This window comes from Corvus kubaryi, unplaced genomic scaffold, assembly GCF_017639235.1.
Source record: "Corvus kubaryi isolate FWS band 111438036 unplaced genomic scaffold, C.kubaryi_AGA036_p1.0 split2-37374, whole genome shotgun sequence".
Taxonomy (NCBI): domain Eukaryota; kingdom Metazoa; phylum Chordata; class Aves; order Passeriformes; family Corvidae; genus Corvus; species Corvus kubaryi.
The window spans coordinates 6,784,543-6,802,610 of NW_024582082.1; the positions used below are offsets into that span (position 1 = coordinate 6,784,543).

General features: G+C 45.0%; 1 protein-coding gene across 4 annotated transcripts in view; it reads right to left on the reverse strand.

Annotated features, from left to right (window-relative positions):
• Positions 1–18,068, reverse strand: part of FNIP1 (folliculin interacting protein 1) — a 65,127-nt gene that overhangs the window by 3,474 nt on the left and 43,585 nt on the right. For 3 of the 4 annotated variants that reach the window (XM_042014663.1, XM_042014665.1, XM_042014664.1), the window contains exons 7-17: positions 17,769–17,852; positions 16,724–16,795; positions 15,764–15,899; positions 15,038–15,239; positions 14,558–14,643; positions 8,325–8,471; positions 6,241–6,410; positions 3,478–4,903; positions 2,952–3,120; positions 1,030–1,227; positions 567–682 (exon numbers count right to left, since the gene is read on the reverse strand). In XM_042014663.1, coding sequence (XP_041870597.1) covers positions 567–682; positions 1,030–1,227; positions 2,952–3,120; positions 3,478–4,903; positions 6,241–6,410; positions 8,325–8,471; positions 14,558–14,643; positions 15,038–15,239; positions 15,764–15,899; positions 16,724–16,795; positions 17,769–17,852 — 2,806 coding nt within the window. The remainder of the gene's footprint in view (positions 1–566; positions 683–1,029; positions 1,228–2,951; positions 3,121–3,477; positions 4,904–6,240; positions 6,411–8,324; positions 8,472–14,557; positions 14,644–15,037; positions 15,240–15,763; positions 15,900–16,723; positions 16,796–17,768; positions 17,853–18,068) is intronic. The other variant, XM_042014666.1, reaches the window with a different exon arrangement.

An 18,068-nucleotide genomic window follows, 5' to 3' on the forward strand; every position in this document is an offset into this window, starting at 1 on the left:
GGAGGGAGGAGAATTCCTGCCTAACCTCACAGTAAAGGGAGTAATAGTTGGGGGACACAGTAAAGGAGCACAGGACCAGCTAAAGCTGCCATGCTCAGCACCACACGTGCACTGTATGCCTTCCTGCTTAGCCTGTACTCCTCTGCAGGAAAACATGCTCAGAGCCTTCCTATAAATACCCCTTAAATAGCTCCTCTGCCCATGCCCCACACCCACAGAGACGTATTATGTGCCTTACATGACACAGAGTGTTTCCTGCCATGTAGGGAAAATCAACCTGGAGGAATCAGGTGCCCCATGTTGTTTATTGGTGACTGACCAACTAAGAAGGGAGTCTGATACGCTCCGGAGTGCTAAGCCCATCTTCCTGCCCGCAGGGAAGACAGAAAAGCTGGGAGATCCTTGGGATCGAGCAATGGCTAAGGAGAAGCCTGAAGCCATGGGTAATTTAGGAATTCTGGTCCAGTTTAGGAATCCATTTTGCTGTGCTTAGGAACAAGCCCAGGTGGAGGGTGTGGCACCAGGACACCCAGGGCAGCACTGCTGGGAGAAGTTTGTGACCATACCCCAGCACCACGCCCAGCTCCTTGACATGGACTCTCATCTGGCCCTTGAGATACTCGGACAGCATCTTGCTTTTGAAGTAGAGCTCCTGCAGACGATCTTCCAGGTGCATCACACACTAAAAAGCAAAGGGAATTGTGTCAGGGAGAAGACAGAACCAAACCAGCCTCAGAGCAGAAAGCACAGATCCCACACCCCTGTTGCCTGTTCTCTGGCCGTGTCTAGGTGAGATATTCACTGGCAGGACTTTCATTTTTGAGCAGAATCCTTTGATTACAGGTTAAATCAAAATTAATGAGGCAGCTGTTTTGATTAGAGTGGCATTTCAATAGGCATCTCAAACAGCTACACCAGAGGATGCACTGACTATGGATACAAACACTAGGCAGAGCTAACTAGCTAACTAACTATCAAGTTAAAGGGCGCTTCAAAACCATCACGTTCGTGATTTCCATTTAGACTTACAAAGTTTGGAGATAAATTATGCTTGTAAAGCTGAAGAGTGGAATGAAGAAGGTTGGAGACAAGACTGGAGACTAACACTTCTTTTCCCAGTTTATTTTCAATCATTCGCCTCTGGCTACTGGCCACTTGCACCGTCCATTTGTCTGTGTCTGCAATAATGCAGACAGCTTCTGCAATGGGCTCATCCAGAACAGGGTGCTAGAAACAAAAAAATGAAGAGTAGAACCCTGAGAATGACAAATGACAGTGGTCCTTTCACAAAACTTTGCCATCCTGGATACTAGGACAGCATCCCTGGATAGCAGGGTAGCATCCCAGACACTACTTCACCTAAAATACATCTACGCACATTGCATTCCATCCATTAAAACCAGAGAGGTTTTGTGAGCAAGGCACAGTCTTAGAAGGACAGTGGCTGTTTTACCTTTTCTTCCAGGCTTTAAAGTGTGTCACTGGCTGACAGTTACAACTTTTGGTATTTGATATAAAGAGTTCTGACATATCTAAAGTGTATTTTAAACTCCTAAAACTGAAAGCACCAAAAATCCAACTTGCTGTTCAGCGTGACTGCGTTAACGAGGTCAGATTATTCCCAGCTGTCACTGGTTTTCCTTCACAGGAGGCCAGCAGAGGGAGTCAGGAACCAATCCTGGGCCTTGCCATTCGCCCCAGCTGGTGTTCCACCTCTCCAAAGCCATGAAAGAGAGTTTGGAAAAGGGAGTATTTGGAAACCCACTGTTCTTCCCTAAAATGTTTTCTAGACTGAACTGTTAGCAATGACCCACTTCCAAAGAGTCCTACAAGGGCTTCATACAGGCACTGGGATGCAGTTACTGTTTTACTTGAAGATTAGCATAAAAAGGTCTCTCAGGCTGTATTTCAGACACATCTGTGCCACAGCAGCAGGTGCCTCACACTGCTGTCTCTCTTGCCTGAAGTTCAATTACACTTCCCAAATAGCTTAAACAAGCCCCTGGAAAAACCACCCAGGGAGCAAAACTCATCCGGTGTGGGGCTGGGCACAAGGTAGGGGGACACGCATGCAGAGAACAGCCATAGGTCGGAAGCACATTGTTAACGTGAGAAGTAGGGAAAAGGGGACTTTTTGGAAGGTCTCAGGAAAATGGCTGCTCACCAGTCTGTTTTCCCTTATTCTCTGGGGAATAAACTAGATGGGAGCAGATGTCACACTTTCAGTGACAGCCTGCTTTCTACTTCTTTCCTGGTAACTAGAAGGGGGAGGATATACCACACTTCCTAGTCATTCCCCAGTTCGTCTAGGGAAAAACTTCTATGGCTGATCTCCAACACATGAGAAGTACAAGTTCCCTTCAGACCATTATATTTACATTGGTTTCTCCTTTTCCAGTGAAGCCAGCGCTATTGGACACATGGACTACCATCCTAAAGAAGGAGAAATGTCCCCAAAATACTGAGCATTCCTGATGGAGAGCACCTTCTGCCGCACTAGTAGCAGCACATTGGTCAGACGTGCAGGGACAGAGGAGGGAGCAATGGGAGCTTCTGCACCACTGCAGAAGGACCCTGTGCCCAGAAAGAGAGGCACAACCTCAGCACTTGGGCTTGTTTAATGTCATTCCATCTGTGGGGACACAACCATCAGCTGCCAAGCCTACAGGAGACTGTGATATACCTTAGCACTGAGATCCATCTTCCCAGGGACAAGCCTCTCAGCTGGCTTCAGTGGGAGTCTGATCTTTTGTGCTCCAGATTTGCAATGAAATATCCACGTTTTTCAGATACATTAATTGAGAGAGGAGAAAAAATTGGTGACCTGGGACTGGAGAAATCTGATGGGAGTTGTGACAGGAAATATTTCCACTTCCAGTAGGTTTGTACCTGCACAAACATTTATCTTTCCCTACTGTGAGAAATACATTAACCAAATATAGCTTAATTACCTGCACAGCATGAGACAAATCTGACACCAAACAGTGCCTCAGCTTTTCATCACTTCCTATTCCTTGCAAAACAAAGTCAGGGACGTAAGACGAACAGTAGCCTCCTAGTAAGGATCTTCCAAAATTGGCAATACTGGGCTGGACAGAGTTGACTTCAACTAATTTTGACCTGAAAGAAAGGCATATCAAAGAGAGGTACAACAGTAAACAGCAAATTCAGCTTAGAGAGGTTGCATTTCTACTTTTTTCATCTCTCTTCTAACCTGAAGTCAAGCACTTTTAAAAGAGTTTACAGTCAGCTTTTGCAGTCAGCCCATCATGGAAGCAGAGAATACAAGCCAAGATCAGAATACACCATTAGTATTTTTTTCCAGATCACTGATCTCTCAATATTCCTCAACAATCAGCAAGCTCAAGAGACACTTTTCCAACCCCTGATGCCAAGTTAGACTACAGTCCTCCAAATACATGACATGAGAAGAGGCTCCATCTTTTTTAGGCTCTGTTAGTGCTGAACAGTACTTACCCAGGGAAGGGAATCTCATATTCCTCTGCCCAATCTTCTTGTTCTCCTCCATAATAGTTACCACCCAGTCTAGTTAGATCATGGCCTGTATCCTCACTTTCGCTGTCGCCCAGGGCACTGTCTGAACTCTCATTTCTTGGAATGTCCCAATCAATTCCCGGGGCGGCTTTTTTCTCTACGTTTTCTCTGTCCCCATGGGGGACACGAATAGAGATTTTCTCTCTTTGGTCCTGCTCATTAAAGCAGTTTTTGTAGGTCTCTTGTCGAACAGAGTCCATGAATTTACAAAATTCACTAGGTGGTTTGCAAGCCTTTGTAGACAGCTTTTTAGAAAATTCTAAACTACTGTTGTGAGCAAGAAGGCCCGTAGCTGCTTGCCCTGGAATATCATCAATAGTCCGGGTTTCAATTGAACTGTCATCAGTGAAATATTCATCAAACAGATTCATGCTCTCAGCACTGTATGGGTTTGGGTTCCAGCTCTGATGCTCACTAGCAACTTGAGGAAAGGATTCAGCTGTCCCACAGTCTCTATTTTGGTCCTCAACAGTTTGTTTAGCTTCACAGTTCTGATCAGAAGACACTCCTGCCTCTGCTGCTGGCGGGCTGTGATGCCTGGCAATTTGTTCCACTACTGCCTGACTTCTCAGTTCAATGTCTGAATCAGGTGACATGGAATCTCCAATGAGGAAAGTCACCTTTGTCTGAACCTCGGCAGTGCTGCATGGAAATGTGTCCATGAAGAGCTTATCGGGTGGCTTCTTCTCCACAGCAATCCCAGGTGTCCTTGTCCCACCTCCCACCTGGCTGCCTGGCTCCAGCATGTCCTCAGTCCTCCACGTGCTTGCTGTTGGCTCCAAACAAGAGTCTGTCCCCACGTATTTCTCGGGCGAAGCTGACCCTGTGCACACCACAGTCTCCAGTTTGGCATCCAGGCAGGGCCTTGGTTGTGTCACATCCACAGCATCTTCCTGGCCATCCTCAGGAACGATGGTTCTGTTCTCATCTGAAGAAGATTCCAGCTCTACCTTAGGAGTGCTTTGCATGTCTTCTCTCTCTTGCTGTGCAACACTTTCTATGTTCTGTGCGAGGGAAATGGGACATTTGCAATATTTACAGCTGCAGTTGGGAGCTCTCATCTCTTCAGACTCGGTGGGTAGCAAGTTGCCCCTGTTCTTGTGCATTGTGACAAGCACATACTCAGACTCTTCCACTTCTCCTTTCTCCAGCGTGGTAGTGATAACAGTGCCAGGCATGACGATGGCCTCATCTTCTCCATTTTCCAGAAGGTGTGTCTCTTGAAGTTCAGAGCATCTGATGAAGTAAGTGAGGAAGTAAAGCAATCTCTGGACCAGGTCATGTCTTTTACCAACCACGACTGTTTTTGCTAATCTCACAGGTGATCCGATGGCCCCATACAGGTCACCTAGGACAGGAAATTAAACACACAATTTTTTGGCATCTTTGCAATAATTTATTCTTTTAACAGGCAGCTGTTGGGCCAGTTTTCAAACACCAGGTCTACAAGTGAGAAATACTAAAGCAGTAGAGCTACAACAGCTATGCTGTATTTTGTTTCCAATAAGAGAATCCCAAAGATGCTGCTGGTATCATCTGTAAGGTGAGCCACTGGTCAGGGGGACATCTGATCTCACACATCAGGGAGCATTCACACTACCTCACTCCAGCTTCGGAGGCTCATCTCCTGGGATCCTTATACAGCCATATGTATTGCTGTATATCTCCACAGGGAGAGAGGAGGCATCTGTGCTGAATTACTCTGGAGAGTCTGGAAACTGGGCTGAACTTTTACCCACAAGAGAAAGCTGTAAAAGAAACAAACCTATGCCAGGAATGAGGACAAAAAGTGACCATGGCAGGTGCATGGCTGAAGCCAACCTCCTTCTCTTCCCCTCGAATTCTACTATGGGTTGGATGGGATGTTCTGGCTGTACTCAAGTCACCTGGGGAAGTGGCTGTGCCTGTGCGTTCTGAAGGTATTAGGGCACTGTGTGACACCAGGGGTGAGGGGACAAGGAGTCCTCTTGAAGGCCACCCTAACCACAGTGGGTCCCTCAAGTCACATGAGGTCTGAAATCAAGTTTCCTTGCCAACTCCCTGGCAAGTCCTACCTGTACAAGAATAGGACAACCTTGCAAAACCTTCCCTTCCCTAAACAAATTCTGTGAGAGTGTGTATGTGTGCAGAGCAGGACAGTTTGACCTCACCCACTCTTCTCTACTGGGCAACTATCAGACAGTGTGACCAGCTACACCACTAACTGGGCTTTGAGACCTTCCCTCGGGGTTGCCAACCTATGACTTCCTGTTCTGCATCACTCCATTGTACTAAAAGTATGTTCACTTCTGATCAAAAGATGGATTTTCTTGATTTTCTCATTCCAGAATGAGGTTTAGTGATAGTGGTATCCCAAAAAATAAAAGCAGATTTTCCTTATAGGAGGAGGACCAAAGGAGGCCTGGAATCCTCCACCAGCACCAGGGCAGGTAACCTTAAGGGACCCAGCGTAGATGACTAAAGAGGGCTTTACTTTTTGGCTAACATTTTATAATGGATAATGCCTTAAAGACTTAGAGCATAAAATAATACAGTGACCACTTCTAAGCTTGAAACACACTTTTGTCTCATTTAGTATTAAAAAATAAATAACCTGGGAGGGGAGTAACAAGCATCAAAAACCCCACCTCACGCATTCCCATTTATGGAAAGCTGCTGGGTGGTTTGGAGGTGTTTGCCACATACCGAGCTGTGCCCACAGTGGGTTGTAGGGATGAGTTTTGGCCAGCATGTCCACGCTCTGGGAAGAATGCTTCTCCAGGAAGATTCTTATGGGTGGCTGGCCATTAGGCATGACAGTGGGGACCCAGGCCAAGTGGTTAGTCAGCACTGCAGTCAGCAAAGCTGGTAAAAACCTGAAAGCAAAATGTTCAACATGTTTGGGTTTTTTTCCAGATACACATTCAAGATGTTAAACTGACAGCAGCTCTAGTCTATATGGATCAAGGATTAAAGAAACAGCCTGACAAAATCAGCAGAGATCATCCCTTCGGTCTTGGTTCTTTGGGGAGAGAAAGGGTGGCCCTCCCTCCCACCCTGGAAAAGCTCTTTTTTAGAACACATATTTGAAGTAAAATGAAATATTTTAACGTAGTGGCATCTCAGTTCCTCTGTTTGGCAATAATTATGAGACTTCCTATTTTGCAAGTTTTATGTTGTAAAATATCTCAAAACCAATTCATTTCATTCACTATAAGAGAGTACTGTGTGGCCCCTGTACTCCAAGGAGATCCCAAACCCTTAAGACTTGTGACTATGGATGAGAAGGGAAACTACTGCTACCAAACCTGTAAAATAGCTGGGTGCTGTGTTCTTTCACCTAACTATTGTGCAATTTCAGCACATATGGCTGCTCCTTTTCAAAAATAACCCTCCTGCCCAAAGTTCTGTAGCTCAGCCAGAGAAGCTGTGTTCTTATGCTGGCAAAACGGTTTTCTCCGGCTAAGCAATTAAGGTGAAAAAACCTTCCTGAAAAACATTAACTATCTGATTTACTGCAATGATAGAGCATGGTTTCTGCTCTGTGGAGTTTTCCCAGTCAGTTTTCCTGGCAGGAGCACGGCCCAGGAGGCTCCACATGCCAACACATGGCGCTGGTGGCCACAGTGGCTCATGTATGGGGAGGAAAATAGTCAAATGCCTCAAAATAATGTTATTTGAATAATTTACAAGCATCAGGAACCCTACAGCTCCCATGCAGCCTTCATAACTAGAGAAAGCCAAATGAGGAGACTTAAAACTAGATTGGGAAGGATACAGGGCTTAATTTTTCTCGTTTCCATCACTTGAAATCTTACTCTATTTAAAATAAAGAAAACAAGCCCAAATAAACGACTATTTAAATGTAACCGAGATGTACAGGACTCGGAATGGCAGGGATCAAAGGAGACAATCCCAGAAAAAAGCCTCCACTGAAGCAGGAACTGATCTTAAGAAAATACATTTGAACCCCTCACAACTCCCTGTGGTTTCTCCCATTGCACTGGGGCAGGAGCAGGTGGACCACAGTGACCACTGTCACCTTCCCATTTGGGGAGAGAAGAGATGACAAAGGTGGTGGCAGAGCTGGAGGATGGGAGTGGCAGTCCCTTCCCATCCTGCAGGGAGCAGTGCCCCTGAGCAAACAGCTGATCTGTTAGTGCCATTCCCATCCAAACTACTTTTGTGCTCCTTTTAGGACTTCAGTGGAGACAAACCCTTTAAAAACTTCCCCTACTCATGCCTTGGGAAAAGGTGATGAAGTGTTGACAAAAGAGTAAATTTATCAGATTCTCCCCAGTTTACCAGGAACTTTCTTTCTCAGTTTTCAGCATCTGCTGCTCACAGCTGGGGCCTGAGGCCAGAGAGGTGAGTGAGCACTAATGAGCACAGCAGTTCTTTAGTGGCATTTTAAAATGACAAGGTTTGAGAGCACTTTGTGGTCTGACAGTATTACAGACACAGCTCTTCCTGAATGTCTAATCCTGCTCGTCATATGATAACTGATTCTGAAAGGTATTTTGTAAGGTATCTTCACCCCTTCCAGACATCCACACCCATCACACACTTCCTATGGACATGTTACAGATGTTCAGCCTCTACCAAGATTTAGAGGATTGTGGGGAAGCAGGAATTTAATGAGATTATTTCTTACTTGTTTCAAAAAGAAGGTATTTATGTATGGCCTTTTGATTCTTTGATTACCAGGATTTTAACAACTGATTTGAAAATTTGTTTGAAATAAAAACGCACAATCACATATGTAATTCAGAAACTAAAATCCACCATACTGGTTTTTAGAAGCATTTTCTATCAAGAAAGTGAACTCCTTCATGAAGCGATGGCATAGCTGGTTCTTCTCTGGTGTCCCCGACATCATGGTGAGCCAGACAGGCTCCCCAATCCGTGGCATTGTGTAGAGATTGCAAATAGTTGTTCTAGAAAACAAAATCAAAAAATCCAGGATAAACAGAAAACAAACAAACAAACAACAAAACAAAACAAAGCAGAAATCTCAACCAAAAAGAATTCTGTGCAACATTTAGATCCAGCTATCATTTGTATCAGAAAAAAATTTCTCTCAGCAACCATTATCCAAACCGTGTTGTTCATTAAGTAGTACAAATTCACCCTTCACCTTGGAGAGCTGAACCTCACAGGTTCCTCCTGCATCCATCTGACCTGATCCCAAACACAGCAACACTCCCTGTCACAAGTCAAGATCTGCCCTGCTCTGAATGCAGAAGGAATGGATGATTTCTTCTTGCTGGTATCTCCCTGCTTGTTCTCCATTTCATTTAAAACAAACTTCTGCTTTATTTATGACTAGGACAAGATTATATGTATCTGACTCATAAAAATACCTTAACTTCCTCCTTGCTTTGAAAACTTGGTGTATCTCCAGGCCAAACCCACCCAAGTGTGGATGTGTAGAGCAGGGAACCAGCTCACATCTTTAGGTTTAGAGAGTTATGAGAGGCAAAGTCACCCTGTGGCTATACCTATTACATACTCACTACATCCTTTTTGACTCTACAGAGGACAGTAAATGTATGATTAAAAATTGGCTCTGCAGTAAAATACCAGATTAAAATCCCTCAGATTACTGCTAAACTCCTCTAAAATATAAACAAGTTATAGTTTAGTTTTAAGTACAAAGCCGACATTATGACACTATGGGAAGCTGTATTTTTAACACAGTAAAAATGTAAGCCTGAAAAAACCCAAAAGGACATGGGAAATGACTGATCAATTTAGGTTTCTCCCCGCCTAATGCACTAGTTTTTCTAGACAAAGTATTTTTGTTTTAAAAGGCAAAGATATACATTATCCCATTATCCCTAGCACCACCCCTGATTTATAAAGATCTTCTCTGGATATTGTGGTATCAAAATTTATGGACACTTTCAGAAGCAAAGCTGTGCACGCCAAGCAGACAAACACAATGGAGCAGCAGCTGCCAAATCTTCCGTGGTTTAGTGTTTAAAGTGAAACTGCCAGGAAGTGAGAGCTGCATGGCAGCAGGAGCACAGCACATCCCGCCCTGGTGCAGGGGCTCCCCAGGGAGGAGGGAGTCACCCCTTAGTTACTGCAGTTACTGGGCACAGAAGTAGCTCGGTGGTGACAAGAACCCCAGAGCAGCTCTCCAAAGGGCAGCAAAGGTGACTGAGGTCACCAGCGCTGCTCCAGAAGGAAGGAGGTGAGGGGGCAGTGGCATTCTCTGCCTAACTTTTTCTACCAGTTTTCATCAAATACAAAATCCATTCTCTGTGCTCACAGTAGTCAGAATCAACCCTGTCTTCCTCAAAGGTTAGACCTTCAAATCCTCCACTGCCAGAAGCATGATGAGAGCACCACAAAAGAGTCAAGAGTGCTGGAGAGAGGGACAGCTGAGTTACCTCTATACTCCCCAGCCCCCAGAGGCTTTGCTGTCTGCTGGGTCACTTTGGAGGAGCCTCAGCAGCTGCTCAGTGTTACCCTCTGCTGCTGGTCCTGTCCTGGGAGGAAAGCCCAGCCTGGTGACAGATCTGGGCACAACAGTCCTGCCGCCTAGACACGAGTGGGGCACACAGCCAGGGTAACTGGGACTGCCTCTGGGGCACCGGAGGGTCTCCAGCAGCACAGCAGTCTTGGGTCACTGGGATTTCATTCCTCTGCAGGGGGCAAGCTGGGACTAGGGGGGGTATTACTAGGGGAAAGCTTTCTGTTCACAGCCCATTAACTGGAGTGCATGTTAAAGATGCCCAAAAAAAGAAGAAACCTCAAGTCCAGGCACCTCAAACTCAAGGAGTTTCAAAGCTCAAAACAAGTGTGAGAATTTACACCTCCCGGACACAGCTGACCTGAGAAGCTGAAGATAAACAGCACAACTTAACGTAAAATACAGCTTATTTCTCCTTCCTATGCAAACTAACCCAAGCCAAGCCTCTTGCAGCTCGGCTGTTTTGAAAAAAGAAAGTACGTCGATACCAAAACCAACATATTAAAATACTTGTTTTCGTTGAAAAGATAGCCCGAGTCTTGTGATTCGTTATTTACTATTCTGGTAACCCTGGCTGCATCTGCAGCTGATAGTGTTTCCTCCGAGCCAGATCAGATTGCCCTGGCCAGTGGCCAGCAGGCATGTGACTGCAGTGCAGGGAACCCTCCATGCCAGCACAGGCAGCAATGGCACAGAGACCAAGGGCAAGGATTAACTGCTTCCCACTGCAAACACTCAGGGAAGCACTCTCCTGCCAGATAGCAAAGGGCAAAAACGAAAACAAAACGAAAAACCAACACCAAGACACCCTCAAACACTACAGGGAAGTTAACTGGATTTTAAAAATAACAACCATTAAAAACCCAATTGGCCCCTCTCCTCTCGGCCATCTGCAGCAGTACCCCCTCCTCTCCCTCCCCACACACATGCACACCAGCATGTAAGGGAAAACTCAGTTAATGAGAGACTGCTCTTTTGAGGGTTCCAGTACATTTAAATTGATTTCTATTTGGAAAAGCCTCTGGGAGGCTGAACTCCAGCCTGGAGCTTCCACACACCTTGGCCCCAGCAATGCAGCATCGAGCACAGGTGCCAGAGGAGCCCTTCAGGAAAAACCTTCACATCTCACAGGGTTTGAGAGCCAATGAAGCCCAGCCCGGCCAAGTGAAAAGGAAGCCCTGAGCAAACCCCTCCCCAGTCCCTCTGGGGTCTGCCTGCCCTGCGGGCACAGGTAACACTAAGGTGAGCAGCCCTGCTCCCACAGACACCATGGCATGGCTGCTCCCTGCTTCACCCTCACCCACATACACCCCACATCAGGCCTTTGGCCTGGATTTCAGTACCAGTCCAAGACATCTTTCCCTGGTACAAACCAAACGAGCCAGACAGCTCCTCACGGATGAGAGCATCCTGCTGCAGCCCACTTCCTCCCCAAGGAAAACACACTAACCCTCAGCACTGTGCCCCCAGTGCTGCTCTGTTATTTAGGAGCCACAACATAATGGCAAAGAAAGAAAAAATCAGTGGTTTATAAAGCTTAATTCACATGCATTTGTTCCCTATCCTCATTCCTTCCTTCCAAAGATGAATTTTCCTTAAAAAAGAACAACAAAACAAAGGCAATCCCCACTGCAGGGAATGCAGGAGCGAGGCTCCCCCACAACTCAGTGCCCATGCTGGCACCACTGAGCACAACGCACCAGTCAATTCACAGCAGCATAAGCTGCTTAAAAATTACTGGCAGAAAATAGGATCAAATCTGTCTGCCAGAGAGCAGAGAGGTATTTCCCCAGGCCCTGTGATCAGTGTTTCCTTGCCAGCCTGTGTTTGTCCCACACAGGTATTAGTCAGATGCATAATCTGTGTTATCAATGTGCTGTGTTGGCCTCAGGGACCAGGGGAGCTGAAATGTTTATGCAAATACAGTAGCTTATTTTATAAGTCATGTGTCTGCACAGCTGACATCCACAGAGAGTTCTAAGTCTCTAAGTCAAGTGTTAATAGCTAAACTCATCAGTGCTCTAGAATATTAAAAATTGCTGTAAAGTGACTAATGATGCGAAGGTAGGCCTGGAGCTGGGTACCAAGTAGATGGCAAATTTATCTATAGCCTCCATTTTCAGAAGCAGCCTGGGCCTTCCAGAGAAGGCAGCTTTGTTTTTTCCCAGATAAGACAAAAAGAGCAAAGGAAGGCTCTGTTTTGCTGTCTTCTCTTCTCCCTCTTCACTGCCAGCAGGTAAATGCCTGCTGACCCAGCTCCCTTTTTGCAAGCAGTAAAGCGACATACAGCCACAGCCCCTTCCCTGAAGAGGGGGACTCTAGGGTGACATGCTCCCTTCTCTGATCAGCAGGGCAACACATCCCCCATGCCTAGTGATCTGAGGTTATTCTGATCACCAGACGACTGCACATCAGCTACTCCTGAGTACCTCTGAAAATCTGGGGGGTTTAAAGAAAAATAAACAAAAAACCATTCTCCTTAAAACCAACCAGACTGCAACGAGTTAAACCACCAACAGGATTACATTTTGGAATCACCAACCCACTGAAGTCAGCACCCTTCTTCCCTCCAGCACAATTTGCTAAGAGGACAGGAATCAACACAAGGCTCAGGTTCACCAAAGGACTTGGCTCCTGACTTCCCCATGACTTCAGTGGGAAAGCAGACACCTAAAGAGATAATAGTGTCCTAAATGGGTTTGCTGAACCTGTGCCAAAGCATCTTTGCATCCAGCCTTTGGTAGTTAAATATACCTCTCTCTTCTTACCAGACACATCCTGCATTGCTTTGAAAAGCAAGGGGGTCTTGTATGTCACAGAAATGAGGATGACACATGCTCTTGCATGTCACAGGGGCACAAGGACCCTGCCTAGACTGTCGCCCACCTCTGAATGCAACCCCTTAAAAACCCCAACAAAACCCAAAATTGCCAAAGGCTGCTCCCCCAGCAAATTAATTTATATGAAATTAAACTGGATTAAATTTACTTCATTACACTACTAAAGAGCAATATTTATATCACCGTGGAAACCTCTGCATACAACTGGTGGTTAGACACATGCTCCCAGTGCTCATTATGCAGTGGCCATGTCATGGGAATGATCCCAGCTCCTGGTGTGCAGTGAGTGGCAGTCTGTCCATGTCCGCTGGGACAGTGCTTTCTTTCTCAGCCTGGCCACAGCAGCCTTCCTCACCCCATCCCAGCTCAGCACTGCTGAGCATCCCTCCAGGAGGAAAAGTCAGCACAGGGGATTTGGCCTGTGTTTTCAGGACAGGTGCCCATCCCCAGCCCTCTGGAACTATTTAACTTGGAAGGACAAAGGAGAACGGGCAAAGTCTGCTAAGTATATCTTGAGGGGAGAATGTTCTGGGGGGGAAGGTTTGGAAAACAGCTGGGGAGTTGGTGCTAGCAGAGAGTGGGAAGGCAGAGAAATGGCTCAAGGAGAGACCTGGGAGGAGAGGCAAAGCAGAGCTGTGCAAGTGGAGGAATCATCATGGCTGCTCCAAGTTGCTGAACTCATCTCAGGCCCCTGGGCAGGATCAGTGGCTCCCAGCAGTCATAAGCTCCCTCTGCTCCCACTCTTGGCACAGCTTATCCCATCCACCTTTCATTGCAGGCCCACGTGCTCCCTCCTTCCTGCCTCCTGTCCCTACAGGACGTGTCCTCTGCCTTTCCTTGTGACTGCCTGGAGGTGAGCTTCTAAAAAAATTAAAAATATACTGTGCCTTCATCCTGCAGTGCTGCCTAATCCATGGCATTCAGGTAGGAAGTGGAATTGTAGAAAAATAAATGAGCCCTCAGGATCCTTCTTTGTTCAGTAAAATACATCCTGATGTCAGGAATTTCATTTTATAACATCAGAGCACTGTCTTCAATAATGTCTCTAAAAAGTAGCTCTGCAGTGATTGTAAAAGGAAGCACCCTGCCACTCCCATCTGAGAGGAGATGAATCACTCAAAACAGACAGATTTCATCTTAACTCCCTCCCCATGACTTCAGCTATGGAAAGAAAATACAGCTAAATGCCAGGGATGTGCTTATCTGTGTTACTTTGTGTAATAACTGTTGAACAGAGAGGCTCTGCAGGTACCAATAGCCAGAGATTACAGCGCTGCATTTTACTGTGGGAAAAGACAGCTCTCCCTCGTCCTAGCTGTTTTTCTGAAACGCCTTTAGAGCACAGCTTTGCTCACACATCAGGACAACACAGACTAGAGGAGGATTTCCCTAACAGGGCTTTGCAATGCTTTTCACCCTCTCGACGGACCAAAAAAGACCATTTAAGAGGTCACTGAGAGCTTTGTTATCACCTAAAGCACAGAAAACCGTGAACATTTGTCCTGTTCACACGGGACTGATGGACACACACACTTGGCAAAATACAAAAACTCAGACACATTAGAATGGCTTGGTATCACCAGTCTTTTGCTGTACTAACTTTTGCAAAAGACTTTAGACATTTTAAGTTACTTATCCTTCTAAATCAGGCTCAAGTGCTTTTGAAGAAAGAGACAGGAAAGGCAGGAAACACATGGCTCACCTGAACTCATTTAGGGCATCCACAATTCTGTTATATGCCAAACTCCGCTGGCTGGCATCAGCTGATCTCCGACTCACTTTCATGGCCTTGAAAACAATCATTAAACAGATAAGTAACACAGAGCTACAGAAGCACAGAAAATGGAAAACCAAGTCATGTGTTTGACTTTATCTCTCGTTCAACTGGTCATGCAAATAATTTTTTTAAGTGATAAAAAAATTACAAGTTGGTACAAGTGCCAACTTTCCTATCTGAGGGAAGACCGGTGAGGCACACTTGCAGCTTCTGCTTCTTTTGTGCTTTTCACCATTTAATGCATAAAAGGGGTCAAAGTTTTAACTGCAGTGATGCAATTCCCACACCCAACATCAAGTTGATCCCACTTTTGTAACTAGCAACAGGAGTTAGAAATTAATCTGACAGGGCTGAGAGGACATAGAGCCCTGTACAAGTGCAGGAAGGCAAAGCAGCTGTGTTTACCTGTTCTATTGCACTCTTCAGTTTGTTCATGTGACTCTCAAAAAGAGGAAAGTGTGAGAAGAAGAACTCATTAAATTTGTTGTTTTCATCTTCATCTCTTGAGAGTGAAAAAATAACCCCAATTGCTATCTTTTTCTTCCTAACAATTCCTGGGTTTGGACCAGAGCTGTCATCTGACAAGTTGAAGCTTTCATCCATGGACCTTGGAGCATGAACAAAAGGGAAAGTTAATGTAATCCACTGCTTAAAGTTGTACCTTGGTTTCCTGTGTAATTCCGTTCTTGAACATATAACTTCAACAAATACCTTTTGCTTGCATGCGTTGTCAAATCATCATCTTTGATAACAACCCCTTTGTGATTCTTTACAAACAACTATTAATTGATCCTGCAATCACAAAAGTCTGAAACCAGATTCAAAGTGCTTGTAGGATCAGAATATGGTATTTTCCCATCCCTGCCAAGAATTTGTGTTTTGAGTAGGATTTTAGGGCTTCTAATCCTCAAAAATACAGCCTACAGATTTACATGTTGCTGAAGGCTTTCCAGTTAGTGAAAAAACAATGAATGCCATGAGAAAAACAGAGACTAAAAGAGATCAGCCTGACTTACACCTCTGTAAATACCCCACCGAAAGCATCAGCAAGAGCAGACGTACATATGCAAGAGCAAAATCAAGCTGATAACAGCGTACGGGCAGCAAGCAGCATTTCAATCCCCAGCTCACCATCGAGGGAAGACCCCGTTCTCCAAGCTGGTTGTCTGGCTGCGACGCCAACGCCGCTGGTAGCTGCTGGCACAGCTCTTGTTAAGCGAGGAGCCCGGAGAGGGAAACGGAGTGATGAGCAGACTGCTAAGAGATGCTGCAAGAACAAGAGGAACAAAAATCTCTCCAGAAGAAAGAGCATTTGGAATATAACACCAGCAACTAAACAAAGCCCCTCAAGATATACTGGTGTTGCTTCTCAAGTGCCTTCTCTTTTACTTATCTGTGTTTCTAATATAAAAATAACCAGCTTATAATGACATTAACAAACCATACAAGCACCACAAGGGTGGGACAGTCCTGCTGATTTATGTAACAGGCAATGCACAGGCTGCACGTTGCTCAGCAACCTGAGTATCGGGAAATAAACTCCTTGTGGAAAGGAGTAATGTTGATCACATCCTTTAACAGCCTTTCCAATCCTAACCCAAGTGTCCAACATCCTGACTTAGGAGGGAAGAAAGGGATGCTGTTGAGGCAAATTTCTGTATTAACATTACCATCATAGGATCACAGAATCTGAAATCTCATTCCAAACCCTGCCATGGATTTGGCACGGGCACCTTCCACTAGACCAGGTTGCTCCAAGCCCCATCCAACCTGGCCTCCTGGATTTGGAAAGGAGATGACAGCAAGTATAATTTAGAAATGCTGCAAGCTCATTTGAATATTTAATCTGCCTTGCTTATTTGCAGCTTGCTTTAATAGAAGGCACTACTGTCAGGTGACTGTGAGGTGCCCAATGCACACCCTTGACACCTGCACCATCTAGGCAGGTACAGAGAGGTGTCACTAATGTCACATAGAACAAACCAGAACAATCCCATTTCAGCACTACTTCATGATGTGCAGAGATCCCAGTGACAAGTATTACTGAATATTTTTGGAGTTTACAGGGTAAACACACGGAACTGCCATTACCAGATCTTGCAATACCGCTGTCTCTGTCCTCATTCTGCTCCCTCCCAGGCATATCCATAGGGTTGCTATGAACTGTAAAACAAAGAATACCAATTAGCAGGGGAATATACAGTTCCTTTCTTGTTTGCAGATCTCTGTGTAATTAATGAAACAAAAACATGCTCATTAATTCAGATCAACAGCACTGCACAAGGCCATCACCAAGAAAGGCTGCTTAGCTGAACAACCAAAACACTTATCTGAGAAGCCTGTATGTGTTTTTCTCAAGTCCATACACCTATTTTAGTGCAAACTAAAACAAGGACTTTGTTTCTTTACACAGATAATTTTCAATAAAATTTTAATTATACCCAGAGGATGTTGGTCACATTTGTAGTACTCAGTTTTTAGGCAAAAACCCACCAAAACTCATAATAAACACAACTTCATTCCTATACCAGCTTTCTCAGGTATTATATATGCATTTTTAAAAGAATTTTCAATGCTGTCTCGAATAAATTAATACTTTTAAGTTGTGAGCAGCGGTTGTTCAACTAAGCTGTAAGCTGTCCAGATTCACAGTCTGCGTGTACACAAGATCAAAGGTGCGTCAGGCTCAACAGTCTTTAAATGTGATATATTTTACAAATATGTATGTGAAATAAAGCTACTCAGCCATGGAAATAAGATCCAGCCACTAAAAGCAAGAAATGTCCATTTTGAATGAATCTAATTTAGCTTTAATTTTTACATTTTGGTTGAAACCAATCCAGATCAAAATAGCTTGACACCATTGTGAAATATTATTCCCATAAATATTAATCCCATATTTAAATATTTAAGTTTCCAAAACAAAACAACACAGACAATCCCAAAGAGGACTATGAAATGCCTGCTATCCTCTGGGGATTTCAAGAATGTATCCAGAAAGGCAAGGGACCAAACACCACTGTCCATTTTTTTTTTTAAATATAAGATCTTATTTGCAGGGCTAAACTACAAATCCACACAGTTTGTCACCCCAGCTAGACTAGCCCCACAGCACAGCACACAGCACACAGCAAACCTGCAAAGAAAGAGGCGCTCCGGATGAGGCGGAGCGGACCTTGCTCTGAGAATGCCCGCCTGGGGCTGCAAAGCTGGGAAAGACCTACATGGCAAAACGTAAAATACACGTCAGAGAATGAGGTTAGTAAAGCAGAACAGTCCATAGGGAGGGGGCCAGGGCAGGGAGAAGGTTTGAGCCAACATAAATGCAGAGTAACACACGCAGGAGAATAGCTCTCAGGCTTTATCAGAACGCTGATGTGAGGATGAGTCCCACAGTTGGACTATACAGTATTTATAGATTAAAATAATAGACCCA